Consider the following 22,683-nt stretch of genomic DNA (forward strand, 5'->3'; position numbering starts at 1 on the left):
GGAGAGGTCTTCTGTCTTCTAAACTTCCAGTTTCTAAATGGATTTCTAGACTGACTACCCATAGGATATAATAAAATTATTTAAGCTTAATTTGTATTTTCTCAAGTATATGTTTCTACATAGTTCTTGTAAGACATCACTGTCAACAATGGTAGATTTCACCTACTTCCATACACTACCCTCATACATAAGGAAATATAAATCTATTGGATCACATCCTAGAATAAGTGACCTAGTACTCTCAAATCAAATACTATGACAAATATGTCCAAGGAATCAGTGTGTATGACTCAGTGTAACCTTGACCATATATATAATATTCCCCTATGTACTGACACAGTGATAGTAATTTGATTAACTCACAAAGAGGTTCACTATATTCCTGCAAAATCATGAAGATTACCAAATAGTATTTGAATTTAAGAATAAGGAGCTATTACCTAATTCTAATTCAGAAGGCGCTTACCCTAATTCTGTTTTGACTGTGTGTATATACACATAAAAACATATATAGTCTAACATCTCTTTAGGGTTTCCTTGTTTACCTCAATTGTGTCGCTGAAGCCTGCAATACATAATCTTTAATCAGTTGACCCTCACAGCTTCAAAGTAAAATCCAAAGTAAAATCTAGTAGGTTCCCAAGTTCCTTCTATTCAGGACAGAGGCAAAAAAAAAAAAAAAAACCCCAAACCCCTGCTTATCTTTACTGAGACAGAGCGAATAAAAGTGACTACATTTTTTTTAACATCTTTATTGGCGTCTAATTGCTTTACAATGTTGTGTTAGTTGCTGCTGTATAACAAAGGGAATCAGCTATATGTATACATATATCCCCATATCCCCTCCCTCTTGCGTCTCCCTCCCACCCTCCCTATCCCACGCCTCTAGGTGGTCACAAAGCACTGAGCTGATCTCCCTGTGCTATGCAGCTGCTTCCCACTAGCTATTTATTTTACATTTGGTAGTGTATATATGTCAGTGCTAGTAACCACATTTTAATATACAGCCTAGATGAAGTTTGGGGATGAACTTTTCAAAAACTCTTTCAAGCCTGAGCACAAAGGGGCTTGACTGCTAAGGAGATTGTAACCTAGCCCCCAAATCTGTGATTTTCTTTGAATTTCTATTTTTACAGACTCTACCAGACATACTTAGCAGTTTGAACATAAGTGCCTTGTCAAAGTTTGTGTAGAATCATCTGGATCCAGAGTGATGATTTTATTCTAATTCAGGGTTTTTAATTTTCTTCTCTGATGACTGCTTTTGGTAAATTTTTTACATAATTGATTCTTTATTCCCTCAGGGTATCCCATTCCAGAAAGTTCTCAAAGTGCAGCATTTTGGAGTATAGAGACTTTTTACACAGAGGGGGTGGAGCCTGTCTTTTCAACAGGCCAACAAAGGTTAGTAATTTAGAAAGTGTAATTATTTCTCCATTTTTTTTACAATGGAACTATGTCAAATATCAGATACTTGGCTTGCAAAGCAGGTTTCTTTCCAACCAGATTAATATTTAATTATAAAAATCTTTATCACATTAAAGATTAAGTCTCGTTTAAGTGAATTACAAGACCATAGTTTCACTGTTCTGAAGCTCTGGTGTTTCAGTGCTAGCTGTACCTCCTCTTGGCCCTCCCCTCCAAAAAACAAACAGACAATCCTTCAATTAAAATATCTTTGAAATTTTCATGTTGGGGTCTTCAATTGCTGCTAAGAGATAGTGGGTTAGATTAAGATACATTACTTTAGCCCATTTCTCTGACAAAAATTCTATTTCCCCTTGACATTTTCTCTAGGGTTATAACTAATTTCTAGGCTTTTCTTACTTTCTTTTTTTTTTGGCAGGGGGCGGTATGTGTGGTCCATTCTCCCAGATAGAAAGCATTACTAATATCAGCCAGCCAAAAACTGACCCAAAGTATTTATGGACCCCATAAATACAGGCATATATATATATATATATATATATTTGTATATATGAAGAGATATATATATCTTTACTTGGGAAGGTCCACATTGTCAATTGGCATTTCATTAAAATTTATATACACAATGTCATATTCTCTTATCAACAATTCCTTAATTCAAAAATTCTGAAAATTGGAAGTATATTTTATGAGTTTGCAGAAAACATAGTGGACGGTACAACTTATCCTGAACTGAAAATCTTCATTTATCCCTCATAGTGTAAGTATTCATAAGTCTTACTGCACAAATGTTACTGCACAAATGTTAATGTGTTTGATTATAGGGTGTATACCAGACCCCTCAGGGCTGTTATATAGAACAGTGTAAATGCATCATACTTTTCTAAAATCCAGCAAAGCCAGAATTCTTAAATTAACAGGCTATAGAGATTTTGGATATGGGACTGTCGACCAATAACATGTTTAGAAACGAAGTTGCTTGACAGGCAAAAGGACAGGATTGATGCGAATTAGCAGATGGCATAGACATTCTAACATTGCACATTTCATATTTCTTTTTAAGATACTACATCATAAGTCAAATATAATCCATTGCTATACAAAATGTTTAATAACTCTGCAAATTGAGAGAGCAGTGAAACCATGTTAACCTTTTTAAAAAAAATCAATGTCTGATGTCGATAACTGTCAGAATAATTTATTCCTATCCCCATAATTAAGTGATACTGCTAAGTTAGGGATGACACTTTGATGCCTGACAACTGTATAAAATCTCAGTAAGGCTGCAGAAAAAGAAACAGGAATTTTAAAATGACCTTGCATCATTAAACTCAGCTCCCTGCTTTTCATGGCATCGATCTCAATGCAACAGAAATCTGAAAGCTTCAGAGTGTTTAAAATGGGTGCAGTGAGTAATAATGAATTAATGTGAGCTGTTGGCATTTCTGAATTGCAAAGTACATGGCTAATTTTACCTGCCTTGCAGCTCACCAGCTAATTATAAGCCTCATGCCTGAGGAAACAACACTGAGTTGTTTGAAAATACTGAGATCTCTAGCGTGTGTATAAGGATCCATCATTAGATTTCTGAAATTGCCTGTGAGTAGAAAGCAAATTATTCGGATAATGTGGAAAGTAAATAAAAATACACATACACCTTCAATTTTAAAAATTAGTAAATATGGAATTCTTTCTTTTTAAACAACATATATAGAATAATTTTTTAAAAGCTCCTATGGATTACAGTGGAATAACTTACATGTATGTGTGAAAGAACTGACTTTCTTCCAAGTGTTGTAGTCAATGGATGTATGTATGCAGGTTTTATGTGTTATTTTCACATTATCTAAGTGCATCTTTTCTGTGCTCTGGGAACCTTCTCAACTGCCATGTTTGCCATATGGTTTGTGATAGTGACCTGTCTCAGGATGGAAGAAGAGTCCTAAGAATGAAATCCAACAGTGGGTTACATGGGAGTCCTGATCTAAAGCACTAGTCATGTTCCAGTCTGCCTTTCCCTTTTCCATTTTCTCCTCCCTGCTGATCAAAATATCACAGAGATGAGGACTGTTGATTTTAGTCACTGGATTTTCCCATGGGGAAGTCCCACCCAAGTATCGTGGAAAACTTCCTTGCTCCTTATAACAATTTTCCTTTCCTGGAAGTGGAAGGAGGATCAGATCTTTCTTTGGTGGACTCAGTGGAGGGCAGCTGTTCCTTGGGTGTGTGCTGCTCCCTCTCATATATATGGTTCTGAGCATTTGGGTTGGGATGTCCTGTTCTAATCTTCACCTGAGTATAGTAGATATACACAGAAAAATTTTGCCCCAGGTGATGGGAAATAGGAATGTTTCTTATAAATAATCAGCTGCCTCAACAACTGGTCTGTAATACAGTTTATTTGGCAAGCAAGTTCATAGCACCAGTAGGGTGGATTATTCTAGAAACTTGACTCTCCCATTGCTCCAGGAATGATTGAGAAATTTCTATACATCTGTGCATATGTCTGCACATTTACTTAATATGATTCAGACAGTGCAGATTTCTTTTCACTGAGAATGATAGGCATGGATTTCCAGCAACACTTTTTTTCCCTAAGTTTATTTGCATTTACTTGATGGCATATATCACATTTAGCTGTGAATGAAGCATTTTTATCTTCTTGACATTTTTTATATCTTCTCAGCTGCCTGGTTATAAGTCAACAAATTAGGTATCTGTGAGTCTTATTAGCAGAGCATTTTAGCTCCATTAGCAAATATGAAAAGTGATCTATTCCTCTTGACAGCATATTTCTCTGAAAAGTAGCTCTAATGGGAGAGGTCATCTCTGGAGCCCACTACTGGAGAATCCTCCAAGAGATATTACCCCATTTAAAATACGTTTTTTAGAAGTGTTATTAATAAATTAACAGTGATTCTCACACAGACACATTTGTAAGATGCCATAACAACAGATCATAGAAGAATACCACATGATAGCTGATTATAGGGCCAAGTATGTAGCCTGACTGGAGTGTTGATTTTCTGTGATGAATTAAAATGGTTTCCCTTTATCTTTCTAATCTCTTTCAGCTATTTGAGCCCACAGAATGTGGAAATGGATATGTGGAAGCTGGGGAGGAGTGTGATTGTGGAATCCATGTGGTAGGTGTAAGAGATCTTTTCTACCTTCAGCACATCTACCCAGAGTGCAGAAGAATAGTGTTAGTGGGAAGTCTGCCCCATCATTCATTGTGGTCTTACTGCCTTTATTTCTGAGCTCTCTCATCAATGCTTAATCCTAGCTCAACCACGTTAGAATTAATCATTGGCTCTGTCTGAAGAAACCTAATGGATTCTTCTAATCAAATTCGTATCTCTTAAAAATTCATAGCTCCTATTCATCTCAGACAAGTTTTACTAACTCATGAAAATTCTTTCTGTGTTGTATATTAGTTTTGTCTTTGTAAAACTAGATTGAGTATTAAGAATACCACAGAGCTAACCAAGGGTTGGGTGCCTGCTAAAAAATAAGCTTACTTTTTGGTAGAGAAGCCCCTTCTTAGAAGATGGTACTTTGCTGAGAAGTATAGCCAGAAGGAATCTGTCATTGCTTAAAGTGGTTCATTCTTTCCTAAAAGATTTGCTTACTATTATATACATCTCCTCACATGGATTATGCATAAGTTACATGTGGAGAGCATGTTGAATGACCAGTGGGTAGGTTTCCTCACTTACTCACATGAAGTGTTTTCTCTAGGAATGCTATGGATTGTGCTGTAAGAAATGCTCTCTCTCCAATGGGGCCCACTGCAGCGACGGGCCCTGCTGTAATAACACCTCATGTCTTGTGAGTTCTCTGACAGTTTCATCTTTCTTATCGTTGACATATTAGCCAAATATCTCAATGTGTACATTGAGTATTTGTACAACTTGTCACACACTTGTTGCTTGACACTGTGCATATTAGCCTGGCAATTTTGTAGAATCAATAAATCTATCCAAATTCTGTGGGTTACAATGATTATCTTTACTATGATTCACTACCAACCATTCTATTCTCTGGTACCTCCCTAAGAAAATATATCTATAATCCTTCCAAAATAAACATTGAGAATTGCTCTACTATCATGAGTGAAAACCAAATTAAATAGTTGAATAGAAGAGGGACAATTCTTGTGGTCTTTTTCTAATAAGCCCTACTTATAACCTCTTTCTTTAAAACTCATCCTAATTTATTTTAGACCCTGAGCAGAAATCCTAGTGCTCATGTTTTTACATTTGATATTTAAAATCACTTATAAAGGCAAGAAAGCTAGATAAGGAGGTAATATATGTATGTATGTATGTTTATATGTGTATATGCACAACTTGTGTATGTGTGGACACACAGTTACTTCCATCTTTAGAGACCTCTGGTTAATTTTTTTAAAAAAAGTTTTAAAAATTTTCCTTTTTCTCATCTATAAAATCTCTAATATCCTTTAAAACCATAAAAGTATATGATTTAATTTTATCCAACACCAAAGGGATATTATGCATGTGGTAATCTAGGCGGTTCTAGCTTAGTTTGTACTTGCTTATGTCCCCAACCAGATTATAAATTGCTTGAAGATGATGGACTCGTTCCTTCATCTTTTACCCACCCACCACCCAGAGAAACAAAATGCCTTGTATTCAGTAGGCATTCACTGGCATCACTGAAGGAAATTCATATGAATTAATTGAAATCTGCTTGTGTATATTTAGCTAAAGCAAGACTAATATCCAAGCTAGTTGGTAAATCAGTGCAGGTTGGGTGTGCATATCAGTCTTCAGAGAGATCCTAAATGTTTATATTTTAGTGTTTTGTTCTTTTGTCTTAAGCCACACCAGTGTTTCTTCTTTGCACAATTGTCATCACAATGTTTTCCAAAAATAATACTCTGAGATAGTGGATTTTGAAATCTGAACATGTAATGCCTTGGTTAATGATTCATATTTACTACACAGAGTGGTGTTTGGGTATTATCTCTATCCTGGAACTATCTTGCTGATTCATAAAAAGAGTTTGGCGGTGGTTATGAAAGGATGTCATGATTGTTGGTGAATTTAAGAATGTTAACTCTTTGAAATATTAATTAATACTGGTTCCTAATATTGAGTTTTGATTTGCAGTTTCAGCCGCGAGGGTATGAATGTCGGGATGCTGTGAATGGGTGTGATATTACCGAATACTGTACTGGAGACTCTGGCCAGGTATGGCAAACTAAGTTTTAGGTAATGCATCTTACTTGCAAATACATATTGTAAAGCTTTCAGTTTGGATTATGTGTGTGAATATGATTTGGTTCTTTTGTTTTTTGTTTTGTTTTGCTCTGTTTTCTAGTAATTTCTAGCTCCTACCATGCCTTTATTTTAGGAACGTTTATTGTGGTTTTTTGGACCTAAAAAATCTCTTTTCTTCCAAATTTCCCCTTCGTAATTAGTTCCCTTTATATTGCTTATATCCAACGAATTGATTTATCTTTCCTGGTCCCCACATCTAAAACAGTATCCTCACACTGATAAAGCACTAATAGTACTATTTTCAAGCATTTTTAAGCCACAAAACCCTTTTTTTTTTTTTACATCTCTATTGTAGTATAATTGCTTTATAATGGTGTGTTAGTTTCTGCTGTATAACAAAGTGAATCAGCTGTACGTGTACCTATATCCCCATATCTCCTCCCTCTTGCGTCTCCCTCCCACCCTCCCTATCCTACCCCTCTAAGTGGCCACAAAGCACCGAGCTGATCTCCCTGTGCTATGCGGGTGCTTCCCACTACCTATCTGTTTTACATTTGGTAGTGTATATATGTCCATGCCACTCTCTCACTTTGTCCCAGCTTACCAACAAAATTTTGGATGGAAGCCCAATGTAGAAATCTAGGAAGCGTAGCACTGCTGTGGTTGAAGTGGGATTGGGAGCAGAAGTCTGCCTTCCTCAGCTCTGTCACCGTCTTGCTCCACTTATGAAGCCCTGGCTTCATGGCCCACACACTTGGCATGATCTTCTTCACATTAAAATTATCACATTATCATTAAGGTTGCCTTCCGGCATTCCTTCTTTAATTTTTACATTTTTAAACATTTATATTGTGTTGTTTTATGTCTTTATTTGTCATTCAAATGAACATTTGTGGAGCCCCTGCTCTGTGACAAGCACTGCTGTGAATGCTGGGATACGGGAGGAATTGAAATAGAAAAGTCCTTGCTCTTACGGGGCTTGCATTCTGCTGGATGGAGAAAGGCAAATAAATGAACAAAAAAGCCAGTGAGTACAGAAGCATGGCTTCTTCAAGAGATGGAATGAAAGCAGGGATAGCTGGGGAATAGTGGAAACAATTCAGAGAGGAAGTCAGGAATCAGGCAGGTAGGGGCTTGGTAAGAATTTCTGACTTCATTCTACCTTCATTTCTTTCTAACGTTATTTCAAGAGCATTTTCCCATGCTATGACACAGTTTTTATAAATATCCTCTTTAAAGTTGCATGAAAGTCTGCCATGTGGATTTACCAGTCACCTCTACATCCAGTGGTGGTAGATATTTAGATTGTTGGCAGTATTTCATTATTATGGTTAATACGGTTGTGAATCTCTATGCATTTTTAAGAGTGTTTCTTGTTTGGAGTTAGCACCTTAGGACAAGTTCTCAGGAGTGGAGTTACCTATTGCCAGGTAGGGCTCCTGATAGAGTACAGTTAGAAGCCAGAATATCATTTTTGCTATTGCAAATAGCCAAGTTGAAAGCGATAGCTTAGTGTGAGGGCTAAATGGGCCTCTTTATAGATCCCAGATTCAGGCTATAGCAACACGTTATTGACAAAATTGGGCCTGGAATGACCTGTCGGTGCAGAGCCAGCCCTTGCCTTGTATGCTATGGAGGAGCAATAGAGAGAGGATGATTTATGTGAGTAGGCAAGAGAAGGATGGCAGGACTGGGCCAGAATGCCAAGTTACTCTTCTCAAGTTTATCAAATCAGCCAGCCAACCAACCCAACCATTCACTCTACCTGCCTGGAGAATCGAGTACAGGAGCAGAGAGTAACTGGAGTTACACTGAGTTCCCCTCCCTGGAAGGAAACATGAGGAGAGGAAAACAAAGGATCCTAATTAACCTTTTTGAAAGGTTTTGATATGTATCATCTGAGGCTCGATTCAAGTGGATATGGTACAAAGGAATGGTACAGTGAACTCTATTCAGGCTATTACTCTTTTGTGATTTTTATGCGTATCTGTTTTTTATATATAAATATGTAAATAGGTTTCTCTGCAATTTTTAAATAATATAGTGGCAGAATGTAAGAATTGTGGATTCAGTGTTTTATGACAAGTGTACTGACATTCTTGATATACTGTTTCACTGAGTTATATTTTTAGTTTTGTAGAATAATGCTATTTTTATACCCATCATATATGGTTTTGGTTCTGTGTATTCAGTTCTTTTAAAAGTATAGTTTTTTCATTTAAACCTTTTACTCTTGAATTGCCATAGACTTTACTGGAAATAAGGTTTTTATAATGAGGGCTCTGTGTTCAACTTAATATTCTATTGTCCAGATTTTTAAAATGTTCTTTTTATCTCATGTGTCCAAGGTGAAAACTGTACTGTTAAATTCTCAGTGGCATAGTAGAAAAACACGTTCCTTTAGTAACAATTTCCTTATATGACCAGAATGAACCTGAACTAGATAAGTGGAATAGGGGGAGTTAAACACCCACCCCAAATTCTTTTGCTTTGTAAGAGGCAGTGAACTGTGAATTTAATTGATGCTAATAATGATTAAGAAAATAGGATCTCTGGGAATCTCTGCATCTCTGAAAATCAGTATCGTTGGCAACATTATGACTTGATCTCTTTTATTTTATAGTATATTTTTGCTTTTTTTTTTTTTTTTTTTTTGGCGGGACGTGGGCCTTTCACTGTTGTGGCCTCTCCCGTTGCAGAGCACAGGCTCCGGACGCGCAGGCTCAGTGGCCGTGGCTCACGGGCCTAGCCGCTCCGTGGCATGTGGGATCTTCCCGGACTGGGGCACGAACCCGTGTCCCCTGCATCGGCAGGCGGACTCTCAACCACTGCGCCACCAGGGAAGCCCCAATTTTTGCTTAATTTTGATACTAGCATTTACTGATGCTTCTGAGCTGCTTTTTAAATTAACAATTTATAAGAGAATAAGTAATACATGTGGAACTGAGAGAAATCCTGGGCAAACAGTCTGGATGATCTAATAAAGATATTTTTTAAAGATGTGTTTTGTTTTGTTAGTACTATGAAATATGTCATCAAAATGGTAGTATAGCACAATTTAAAATAAGTACATTTAAAGGCTATTGCACTGTGAAAGCCGGCCTCAACTGGACCTTCCTGCACAGCGTAAAACTGGGGGCTCAAATGGCATTTAGAGACCGAATCCAGAGCTCTGCTCACAGGCAGAATAAAGTACACAGATTTATGGTCCCCCTGCTTTAAATATCCCCAGACAACGAGAGACATCCATAATTTCCTTTGTTAAACATTTCAGTGATAAGCAACTGGCTTTTATTAGCCTAAACGAAAAATAGATTGATTAGAAATCTTCTTCCATGTAGCTGTGACAGTTTATAACAAGAGCTTTTTTTTTCTAATTAGTGACTCCTACTAGTTTTTTCCTCTTGAAACATCGCAGAAGTCAAATATGAAAATTGTTTAGCCCCTGATGTACCTATTCTAGTAGCAACATTTCTTTTACATTTTTGTCCAGTGTGGTTGTATTCATCTTGGAGTAAGTGAATAATTAACGTTAGTTGATTAATAAGAAAATGATGGGGCTTCCCTGGTGGCGCAGTGGTTGAGAGTCCGCCTGCCGATGCATGGGACACGGGTTCGTGCCCCGGTCCGGGAAGATCCCACATGCCGCGGAGCGGCTGGGCCCATGAGCCATGGCCACTGAGCCTGCGCGTCCAGAGCCTGTGCTCCACAATGGGAGAGACCACAACAGTGAGAGGCCCGTGTCCCGCAAAAAAAAGAAAAAAAAAGAAAATGATGGTGTTTTGAGTGGGTTTGGATGAAAGAGGCCCAGGGATCTCTGTTTTTGGGCAGCTGGTCCAGTAAACCAACTTCTCATGCTGGTAATTACATCTTTTGAAGAGTTACCATTAGGTTGAGTGAAAGCTTGTATGAGAGTCAGTTGTTCTTTAGAAAGATGTAGAACCAAAGCATTTAATCTCAAAGTGTTCCTTCATAAGTTACTGCTTCTTTGCACTTCTAAATTAGTTCCATTACCTTTCTGTAGTGACCATGATAAACACCTTGGTGTTGCAGAATAGAATAACTTAATTGTATCTGTGTGGGTCAGTTATTTATTTTCTCAGTCAGTCAATAGTCATGGAGCACCATCTCAATCACAATTGAGCCAGTTTTGTTCTAGGTTCTGGGGAGGCTGCAGGGACAGAAAATCCCTGCCTGCACAGTGCTCGCATTAGGATGCAGACAAAAGACAAGCAAATACATAAAATATACGGATCCTCAGTTGGTGATACATGTTTTGGAGAAGGAAAAAAATAGGGAATGGGGAACAGAGGATGCCAGCATGGAGAAGGAGGTTATGGTTTTGAAGAGCATGGTTAGAGAAGGCTTCTCTGAGATGCTGTTATTTGAACAACGTCCTAAAAAAAGGTGAGAGAGCAAGCCAGGCAGAAATCTGGGGGAGAGATTGGAGGAAGAGCAAGGACAAACGCCGTGGGGTGGCAGCATGGCTGGTACATTCACGTAGAGTCAGGTATTTATGGCAGAGAGTAGGAATGAGGTCAGAGAGATGAAGATGAGGATGGGGCCGGCATAGGAGTAGATCATGATGAACTTGGAAGGCCAGTGAGTAGACGGGGAAGCCATCAACAGAGGAGCAACATGAGGTGGTTTAGGTTTTTCAAGGGACACTCTGGTAGCTCTATAGCCTATAAGGAGAGTAGAGTGGAAGCAGGGGAATCAGTTGGAGGCCGTTGCATAATCAGAGAGATGAGAGATGGTGGTGGTGTGGACCCGGCATTAGCGGTGGAAATGGAGAAAAGTCAGATTGCAATTATATTTTAAAGGTAGAAGCTACCAAGATTTGTTAATGGAATAGAAGGAGAGTGTGAGAAAAAGAGAGGAACATAGGATGACTCCATGGTTTTGGCCTTGAACAGTTGGAAGAGTGGGACTGTCATTTACTGAGAAGGTGAAAACTAAGGGAGGACCTCAGTGGGTATTGCTATGTTTCTTATTCACTTGCCACACCCATGTATTTTTTTTTTCCTTTTTGTATTTGTTTTGAATGCTGTAGCAGCGCCTTGACTTAATTTTTTTAGCTCTCTTAAATGTGGTAAATGAGACGCACAGAAAGTAAAAATTTTAATTTACTCAGGGTAATGTTGGGGGAAAATGAAATTTTCCTTATTTTTACTTATCAAAAATGATTTGATAAATAGACCTGGAAAAAGAAAGAACTGTCACATCATGATTGCTCTAGTAACAGGTCTGTAGTTCAAGAGGTCAGAAATGTAATGGAGATACAGCACTTATATTGCGCTGAAGGGCCGTGTCTTTCTTCTTTCTCAGTAATGTGGCCTAGAGGTGAGTGCCATGGGTGTTACATGCAAAGTTGACATTTTCACAGGGCTGAGTGAAGTCTCGTAAATTAGTTCCTGAACGTGTCCACTCCTGCATAACAAGCTGATTTGTTCCCTTCATTATCCATTTTAATTCCTTCTACTTTTAACTCCACAGGCAAGTGAACGTAAATTATTATTTTAGCCCATCTCATGGAAAACGGAGAAACATAAAAAGCACCCACTGCATGGACCTAATTGATTGATTCATTTTTACCAATAATTGCAGAATAAATTTGGATAACCTACTCAAAGAGTTACTTATGTTTTCCTAATTATAGAGTCATCATGCTTGCATTTTTAAAATACTTATTCTAACTTTTACTGATATGAATGATCTGTAGCACACAATTCACAGGTAATAATAAAATCATGCTTACTTTTTTTGCATTTTAATATATTGTACACATAATCTGAAGATACTTCACATGCTGAATGTTAACTAAAAAGTTTATATTTTTCAGTGCCCACCAAATCTTCATAAGCAAGATGGATATGCATGCAATCAAAATCAGGTATGCTGGGCTCTAGGTTTTAAATGGGATTTTATAAAAAGATTAGATTTCAAGGTTTTTTTTTGATAAATGTAATTTTGATAGGGAATTGCAATTCAAACAACAGTAAATTATTGCAGTGGTCTTCTAATTCAGAGCTGCTTTATGTCATATAAAATACAAATATATTATATTTATCTCTGAGTACAAACTGTTCAGATTGAGGGAGAGGAAAAAAATGTAATGGCTGAAGAATTAGAAATCTAATTTATTGAGTTGTGACTATCTTTTAATCATTTCAGCCTGTCTCTGATGGGAAAATATGGTAATCTGTTGTAATGTGGTTGTAGTTTCTTTTTTTTTTTTTCCTGAAGCTATGTTATAACCTAACCATTCACATGCAAAAAAAGCTAAAAAATTATATTGGTATCACCCAAAGAAATGTCTCAATTTTTTTTTCCATAAAATTAAAAAATTTAGACAGTTAGTTGGATTTGAAGAGCTGTACTATGAGCTATGTTTTGTGTTTTAAATTTTAACTGTCATTCTTATGCTTCTCTTAGGATGTTTATGGTTTTTATTTTCACTGTGAAAGTATTAGGGTACCGAATGAAAAAGAAAACAATTTTGTCTGAAACAATGAAAAGGAGACCTTGCAGTGAGAGTTTGGGGAAAATGGAACTGGCTGCATGTGCCTCATAACATATGTTCCGTCCTCAGGGCCGCTGCTACAACGGGGAGTGCAAGACACGGGATAACCAGTGTCAGTACATCTGGGGAACAAGTAGGTCATGTTTCCTGCTTGCTGGTCACACACAGGTTTCTCTTAATATTCTTCACTGCCAGTCTTGCTGAAAGAGATATACAGCTTGGGGTGATTAAAAAACAAACAAACAACTAGAAAAGGCGGAAGAGAAGGTGAATCTTAGTCACAAAACCACAGCAAACAACTGCTAATGTTGGGGACTTGTCATCTGAACCAAAAAGTGCCAATCAGTGATTGTGGCTGTGACAGAAGGGACGCTACACCCACCTGCAAAGACTGGGTTGAGTGCAGTGGTCATGCTTATTATCCAGCCACTCAGCTGATTTTCTTTGTACCTTGGATTTAACATTCACCCCCTCAAGTTAGCTTTCTCTTCTTTTACCCCAGGATAGAACCAGACTTTTGTTGTTGTTTTTTTTTAATTCTATAATTGATTATCTCAGTTTGAAGTGAAGAAACACAAGTACTTTGTGAGACGCAGACAGGTAGAGATTCGGGTACATGGTCATGCTTCTCAGTACATTCCCTACATGTCAGTACACATATTCTCTTCCTGACATTTGTAGTGCCTCGCCAGTGAACTTCAGTTCATGAGGGCCAGGCCGGAAGAGAGAGAGAAGTGGCTCTGCCTTGCTGGCAGAGGCTGGGTCACCCACCAGGAAAAGAAAGCACGCAAAAGGAGACTGGGACCCATGCACAAGTGATGCCAGTGTTTGGCAAATGTCATTTAACTGAAAGATTTACTTTCAGTGCTTCAGTTTTGACAAGGGAAAGATAATAGAGGCATTTTTTGTCTTGTAAAAAGGTTTAAATATCAAAATCCATGTGCCAATGTAAAATCTCAATGAGATCAGACTTTATAATGCCTACTGATATTAAGAGAAAGCAGGATTAGGAATGATACTAGTTTTCTCTGTGTCACTTCACTAGTTCCTGCTGATGATTAATCCTACCTCCCACCCTCAAACCCACCAACAAGAATTGGGAATAAATTTGTCTCCCAAGTTAAAAAGAAAGGTGTGTTGGAGCTGTCCTGTCTTAGCTTATAAGAGTCATTGGTTAAATTTTTAGGAATTTTAGAAGCCAGTTGACATCATAGTCTTAGTTTGAAATTAGCCATGTATTACACCATGGAAATTTACACCATGGAAATTGGCAAGTGCTACAAATTAGGAATTTTTTTTTCCTTTTTCTGAAACACCAGTTATTAAAATACTTACTGGCACTCGACCAGTTATGGATAACAAAGAGAACTAAAATTAATTCTCTTTTCTTTCTCCTCTCCAAAAGAGGCTTCGGGGTCTGACAAATTCTGTTATGAAAAGCTGAATACAGAAGGCACAGAGAAAGGCAACTGCGGGAAGGATGGAGACCGATGGATCCAGTGCAGCAAACAGTGAGTGGTCAGCTCTGGGAGCATAGTGAGTGGACTTGGAAACCCTGGTCCAAATGTAAAATGAGCACAAAATAAATGTTACTGATTTTTTAATAAATATTCGACTACTTAAAATTTTAAAGTATGGATTTAAAAAATACATTAGTATAGCTAGAGGCAAATGGCTATGAACTAAACTATTTCTGTGGTACAGACTCACACCATTTCTGTAAAATTCAGAAAAGTTCTTGCATGCTGTATTTTACTTGAAGCTTGTTTTGAAGAGATACTCTGCCAAGGTATTTTAAATTAATAGTGGGTTTTAATTCTCTACTTCTGCTAGCAGAAAAGGCCTATGAATGTACTAGTATGCATGGAATTCTACAAGCAAAAGATATAGACTGTATATATAATTTGAGGGACCATTTAAAGTGAAGTAATATATATACTTAATTATTTCTCGAATGTAACACCATTTGATTTAATTAAACATCTAATGCCTATATTAGAGTTTTGTTTTCCCTTCTAAAAAGTAGCTAGTCAGTGCATATTGGAGGCATCTTTACTCAGGAAGTGAGATACTTTCAGAGCACGTTGGTAATATTTTCCCTTGATTTGGTGAGGAAAGTTAAAATTGTGATTTAATAGTTTATTAAGGTTAACTCAATGACTTGGATCTATGGGACCACTAAGTGATACACCAAAGCTCCTCCTTTCTCCTTCCATAACAGTGAGGATTCTTCTCCCATTTTGAAGCAGAGCGAGGATTTAAGGGAAGTTTTATTTCTCTAGTTAATGGTCTCTAATGTACTTTAGGAAACTTTGCCATTCTATGTAGTCTTTGATGGTAGATGAGGCCTTAGGAGGCAACAAATCTTTGACTTCTTTAAAGTTAAACCAAAATAACAGAACAGAACTTCCCATCTGATGTCTCATGAGTGAGTTATAGATGTTCTGAGCTGTTCAGTCCTCGAGGTGCCAGGGAGGAAATGGGGACTAAAATAGTCAAAATCCATGGGGTTGGATGCCTCTGGATTTAATTAGCTTCAGTCATTAAATCAATGTCATAGACAAATCTGATCATTTCTCTGTGCCTCTGTGACTTCAAAAAGTTGGGAGGCATTGTATCAGATCATTGTAGAGGATAGCTTTTGAATATCTGGCAGTAGAATAGCCAACCACCGATGAGTTAAAGAAAATAAATGCATGTTTTTTTAAACTTTAAAAAAACTGGGAAATATAACATAAAAAGTGATTAATATACAAATATACATTTTGCCAAATAAATGCAAAGTGAACTCTCATGTAACTCCTATGTGGATCAAGAAGTAGAGCATTCCAGAAATGTATTCTTCCCCCTCACAGTGCCCGTGTCTCTCTGCTGGAGGTATTGTCAACCTGAGTTTTCTGGCAATTGCTTTCTTTCTTTTCTTTAGAGATTTACTGCCCAAGTTTTCAGCCCTAAACAGTATATTTTGCCTAAAGTTTCAGTAACTTTATATAAAAGGAATCATATCTCAGGTATTATTTTGCATTTTGCTTCTTAAGTTCATTATTTTAAGAGTTTTCCATGGTATATGTAGCTGTTGGTTCATATTTATTGTTCATTTGTTTCATTTTCATTCATATTTATATACCTTGATTTGTTTCTCCATTCTGTGTTGATAGACATTTAGATGGTTTCCACGTTTTGGCTATTAGCAACCATGCTGCTGTGAACATTCCGATACATGTAACTTAGTACACATTTGCACATACTTTTCTAAGGCCTTACCTGGAAGAAAAATTGCTAAGTCATAGGGGATGTATATTTCCAGTGCTACCAGATGATGTGACACTGTTTTCTAAAATGGTTGTACTAGTAAACCCTACCATCGAGAATTTGTATATGAGAATTTTGTTGTACTTCATTCTCACCAATATTTGGTATTATCAGACATTTTACTTTTATGTATTCTGCTGGGTGTGAACTGCTTTATTGTTGTGGTTTTAATTTGTATTTTCCTGATTACAAGTGGAAGTTAGTACATTTTCATGCATTTCTTGGACATGGATGTCCTTTTTTGTAATGTGCCACTTTAATTCTTTGCACATTTTTTAAGGAGTTCATTGTTTACTTCGCTGGAGGTAGGTGCCCTCATGGTGGGTGAGTCGTTTAACAATGTCGCCAAGGACCCAGATGATTTCTGCCCCTCTTCTTTGTAATGCTTAGCATGTTCAATTTGTGTCTTTACATTTGTGAATTCATGATTGCAAGGCTAATGCAAAGGCTCCACACTCAAAGGCAGGAAGCAGGGGTAGGAGCAAAAGGTCTTCTCCCTGTCAGGCTCTAACCTTTCATCCAGAGCACAGAATTCTCCCCAGCAATCCCTAGCTGCCTTTTCCTCACATCTCAACACCCAGGGGCTGCTCTTAGCTCCAGGAGGGTGGGAAGGAGGGATGGCTAGGAAAGTGGGTGTAGCAAATGGGAGTGCCATGATGAACTCAGACACCAGTCATGAGCCATCTTTCAGGGCTGGGCACTTTGCTACCCCGAAGAAACTGTGATCTTGTTAGCAAGGAAGGAGGGAGTCCTCGCCAACCAACAGTATCTGAACGAATGCTTTTATTTAAAGAAAAGGGACTATTTCCCATTTTAAAATATTTGTAGACTGAATAGTTTTGATTTTTTCAGTTTGATTCCTCCTGTCTTGTTCTTTTTTTTTTTTTTTTTAATATGTTCAGCGATGTGTTCTGTGGATTTTTACTCTGTACCAATCTTACTCGAGCTCCACGTATTGGTCAACTTCAGGGTGAGATCATCCCAACTTCTTTCTACCACCAAGGCCGGGTGATTGATTGCAGGTAACACATTAAATGTTGGAAAACCTAATGAATCATGAGAATTGCAAATTTAGAAAAATCAAGGGAAATGGTAACTTAGATTTTATTATCACCTTGCATGTTGAAAGTCATTTAAAAAACAAAGTTATATACTGATTTGCAAATTATATTTGCTTAAAAATTATACCAGTTAGTTGGGAGACATTCCTTGTAATTATAATCTTAAAAGTAGAACTTTATGGTATTCATGTTGACACATGATTAAAGTTTTGAGCATTGAAATATGTCACTCTCTGAACACTGTGTGTTTTGTTTTGCGACAAAGAATAAAGAATCTAAGCTATACTCTATGTAGCATGTGTGTGGTTTAGAAGATGGCTTAATTAATGCCTAATCACATATAGAAAATATACACTAAAATATTATTTATAGCTATAGTCAGACATTTGATGTCCAGTTATCTGTGAGTACAAGGCATAGAAGATATGAGGCTTATTTTTGAACACTGGGAGTCATATTATATTTTAAATAAATATTGTTCCTGTTAAAGTAGTCATAATTCTAAGATGCTATGCCCTCATTCAGATGATAACTGTCATTGCCCAAAACACTTTTGGGATTTCCCCCTACAGAATTGCCTTCAGGGTCTGCAATGTTTATCCCTAGTATTCCCCAAATAGCAAACCTTCATCTTATATGAGTGAATGAAAGATTTGGAAACATCCCAAAGTAATTTTGAATAGAATTTAGTAAATTGATTGGGTAACCAAATTGGATATTGCTGTCTTGGTCAAATGGTTGCTGATTTTCTGTCTTTTAAATGGCTCTAAAGGCTATTCTAACAGTGTCTTAGACAATAAGATCCTTCCTGGAATAAATTTGTAGTCCTCAGATCTAGTTACTTTGATGCACAGAAGCTTCCTTTGAATGTGTACATTTTTGCACGTCTTTAGATACAACAACCTTGTTAAATTATATTGTTTTATTCTAAACTAGTATATTTTAAAAATATTCAGCAAGGTACTTAATTAGTAATTATAACATTGATTATTATTCAAATTCAAGCTGTCCTTCATTTTGAGGTTTTAGAATTATATGTATCAATAGAGAGGAACCAGCTTAATTTTTTCAATCATGAATAGTCCAATCCTCTAAAGTAATAATTTTAAAAATATTTTCATTTGCTGTTTATGCTCAACATCTGCCTTTTTGCCTCAGGAAACAGCTGAAAGTCTTGAAGAGCTAATGATAAGATTGCTTGTCTTGTTCTTATGCACACCTCTCCCCTAGTTTTAATGTTGGTCTTGAAAACAAGGGAAGATTTAGAACACACTTGGTGCAAATGACATTTTTTTTGTTCTGATGGACTGCAGTGTAATAATGATAGTGAAAGACAGTTTATTTTATTTAGGGGAGGTGGGGAAAGGGAGAAAGGAAGAGAAAAGTGGAGAAATGCTAGAAGAAATCCATGTCCTCTGACAGCCTCTTCAGTTTCCTAAAGAGCAAACCTCATTCATGTTGATGTTATATTTCTAAGTCTGGTGCTAATGGTTGTATGACTATTTTTCTCTTTTTAGTGGTGCTCATGTGGTTTTAGATGATGATACAGATGTGGGCTATGTAGAAGATGGAACACCATGTGGCCCATCTATGATGTGTTTAGATCGGAAGTGCCTACAGATTCAGGCCCTAAATATGAGCAGCTGCCCTCTCGATTCCAAGGGTAAAGTCTGTTCCGGCCATGGGGTAAGTAGACATCAGTGTCCAGCCCAAATCTGAAGTTGAGGATACCAAACACTGTCTGGCATCCTCCAGCTTCACAGTGGTTGGACTTCCAGTTCAGCCATTCTCCTTCCGTGACTGTTGTTAATATCTATGCACTGACTATGATTATTTCCTTAGTATCCTTATGTGCTAAGAATAACTCCTATATGTGTTGATATGGTTTTATTTTTGTTGTTTCTTTTACCACTGGCTATTTGTATTCACTGCAGTCTCTAGAGATAGCTTGGCATCCAAGGAGTTGGAAGAAAATTGATGTGGTTCCTAAAGAAACTGTAGACCCCATGTGACTGCTTTGTACCATTCACAATAATTTATATACCCTTTCAGTAATTGCCTTCCGGCTACTCAACATGCATACTGAGTATCTATGTGTGCAAGATCACACTAGACTAGAGGTTGGATCACTGCTATAATTCACGTGTTTAAAGTTGTACGGTTATGCTTGGACCATTGGCAGCCAAAGAGAAGATGTACTCTCTACTCACAACTGCATGTAGCTTTAATTCTATGCACAGAGTGTTTGGGCAGATGCTTCCTGGCAAACCGAGGTTTAATACTTAAAAGCACATTTTAATAATTATTTAAATTGGGTTTAGTAAAAGAAAAGTAGTTCAGAATTTAAACAGCCTTATGAAATGGAAAAAACAGACGTGAAGAAACTCAGAGTGATCATCTCAAAGGGAGATGCTGCAATGAAGGTAAAAATAATCCAAAATATAGATAGCTAAACAGGTGATATGTTGAAGAACAAGGTAGAAAGACATAAGAAGCTTATGCCCAATGACTATGATTCCATGTTTGGTTGAAATCATAGGCTCACTGGGAGGCAGTACAGCCTAGTGATCAAGAGCATGGATTTTGTGGCTAGAAAGAATCCTGGGTTTGAATCCTGGCTCTGCTTCTTTCTATCCCAGTGACTTTGGGTAAGTCACTCAACCTCTCTCAGCCATCAGGGTGCTAGTGTGAGTATTAAATGAGATGCTATACACAAAGCACTGAGCATAAGTACCCAGCACATAGAAATGTAGTAAATATTCAATAATTGCTACAGTAAAGTAAAAGCACTGGGCAGACCTCTCAGTTATTCAGTTATTGTTCTGAAAGCATTATAAAATTTAATGCATTAAAAAGGCCCATGGGGCTTCCCTGGTGGCACAGTGGTTGAGAGTCTGCCTGCCGATGCAGGGGACACGGGTTCGTGCCCAGGTCCAGGAAGATCCCACATGCCATGGAGCAGCTGGGCCCGTGGGCCATGGCCGCTGAGCCTGCGCATCCAGAGCCTGTGCTCCGCAACGGGAGAGGCCACAACAGTGAGAGGCCCGCGTACCGCAAAAAAAAAAAAAAAAGCCCATGAGTCTTCACTACCCCTCCCACTTTTTTTTTTGTTAAAAAAAGGGTTAAATTCAGCCTGTTAATCATAATCATGGTGTCATGTCATTTAAGATTAAAAAGCTCTTATACCAATAAGCCTAAATTCAATTTTATCATCTCTAAATAATCTATCTCCAAATGTATTTCACAGGCAGATGAGGATTTAACCTACTCTGTCTCTAGTTTGTGGATGGTTATTTATTTCATCTAAATTACACATCCATTCCAGCATGCTGCTTGATCCCCAGAGGAAGAGAAAGGGACAAAGATTGCTCTAGGAGGGTCTTCAGCCTGGCTGACTGAGAGAGGAGTGATACCATGGCAGGCAGGGAAGGTGGGAGGGTGTGTGTTTGGCTGGCACAGTGCCACCTAATGACTTTTGCGTCGAGCATGGTGAGATAATGCAGTGCATTGGCGATTTATGCCTCCAGGTACTTAATCTCTGGCAATGCCTCTTAAACCCAGTATTGCTTAATTTCTTGAATTAAGCATATATGTTTCTACATTGTCAGACATTTGTGTACTTAAATAATATCAACATGAGTAATTAACATAAAAATTTCTTCCTTTTATTCTTGATTTTTCTATAATTAACTGAAAAAGACATCATCCAACTATTGGATCTATACATTGTTTCCCCTTGTCTAGTATTCAAAACCATGGGAAATTTTTAAAAACTCTCAATGGGTTTTAAAGCCTCTGCCTAGTTCCATGTCCCTTTTACATTTATCACCATTATTCCACCAAGTGCAGTGAAAATGGCGCATCTCTGTTCTTTGTTCTTCACAGGTGTGTAGTAATGAAGCCACCTGCATCTGTGATTTCACCTGGGCGGGGACAGACTGCAGTATCCGGGATCCAGTTAGGAGCATGCACCCCCCGAAGGACGAAGGACCCAAGGGTTTGTGTGACTTCGGTTTCAATTCCTTGCATACTGAATTCATTGGTACTCTTCCGGTGGCGCCAATATAACAACTTCATAGATTTGACAGGAGACACATAAGAATATCTCTTTTTGCCATTAAAATGTATGATTCATATTACTACAGAATTAAGGGTTCTTGTAATATAACATTGAAAAAAATGTTTAAGTTACCCCTTAGCCTAGAACTGAGATTGGGAAGAAGTAAATATACTGATTTCCTTTCTTTCCTTTAAACCTCATTCTTCTTCCATAATCACAAATGTTAATCATTTTATAGTTTGTCTAAGCTATGCCAGTTTTTTAATAGATAAACTCTTTTTCACTGACATGAGACTCTGGTCATTCCTCACTACTTGAGTCCTTCCAGAAGGAAGTTGTAGTCTTCCATGCTCTGTTTAAGCACACTTTTGATTAGGAAGAAATTGCAATACTTCACAGACCTTTAATACTTCAAAGAGAAAACGTGAAAGATCTGGACCTTTGTTTTAACTAGCCATTAAAAGGAGTTTAGAGTTAGAAAGAGTCTCAGTGGCCATCTAGAACCACCCTCATTTTTTTTTTTACATCTTTATTGGAGTATAATTGCTTTACAATGGTGTGTTAGTTTCTGCTTTATAACAAAGTGAATCAGCTATACATAAACATATATTCCCATATATCCTCCCTCTTGCGTCTCCCTCCCACCCTCCCTATCCCACCCCCTAGGTGGTCGCAAAGCACCGAGCTGATCTCCCTGTGCTATGCGGCTGCTTCCCACTAGCTATCTATTTTACATTTGGTAGTGTATATATGTCCATGCCAGTCTCTCACTTTGTCCCAGCTTACTCTTCCCTCTTCCCATGTCCTCAAGTCCATTCTCTACGTCTACGTCTTTATTCCTGTCCTGTCCCTAGGTTCTTCAGAACCTTTTTTTTTTTCTAGATTCCATATATATATGTTAGCATATGGTATTTGTTTTTCTCTTTCTGGCTTACTTCACTCTGTATGACAGTCTCTAGGTCCATCCACCTCACTACAAATAACTCAGTTTTGTTTCTTTTTATGGCTGAGTAATATTCCATTGTATATATGTGCCACATCTTCTTTATC

General features: G+C 37.6%; 1 protein-coding gene across 2 annotated transcripts in view; it reads left to right on the top strand.

Moving 5' to 3' along the window:
- ADAM23 (ADAM metallopeptidase domain 23) overlaps positions 1-22,683 on the top strand; it is a gene marked incomplete at its 5' end in the record, with an annotated part of 170,349 nt that overhangs the window by 129,128 nt on the left and 18,538 nt on the right. For both annotated transcript variants that reach the window (XM_081242184.1, XM_081242185.1), the window contains 10 exons: positions 1,305-1,404; positions 4,503-4,574; positions 5,170-5,259; positions 6,567-6,647; positions 12,520-12,570; positions 13,270-13,333; positions 14,606-14,711; positions 17,415-17,534; positions 19,091-19,259; positions 21,459-21,570. In XM_081242184.1, coding sequence (XP_081098310.1) covers positions 1,305-1,404; positions 4,503-4,574; positions 5,170-5,259; positions 6,567-6,647; positions 12,520-12,570; positions 13,270-13,333; positions 14,606-14,711; positions 17,415-17,534; positions 19,091-19,259; positions 21,459-21,570 — 965 coding nt within the window. The remainder of the gene's footprint in view (positions 1-1,304; positions 1,405-4,502; positions 4,575-5,169; positions 5,260-6,566; positions 6,648-12,519; positions 12,571-13,269; positions 13,334-14,605; positions 14,712-17,414; positions 17,535-19,090; positions 19,260-21,458; positions 21,571-22,683) is intronic.

The sequence above is a fragment of the Mesoplodon bidens genome (assembly GCF_964165515.1).
Source record: "Mesoplodon bidens genome assembly, chromosome: 8".
Classification (NCBI taxonomy): Eukaryota; Metazoa; Chordata; class Mammalia; order Artiodactyla; family Ziphiidae; genus Mesoplodon; species Mesoplodon bidens.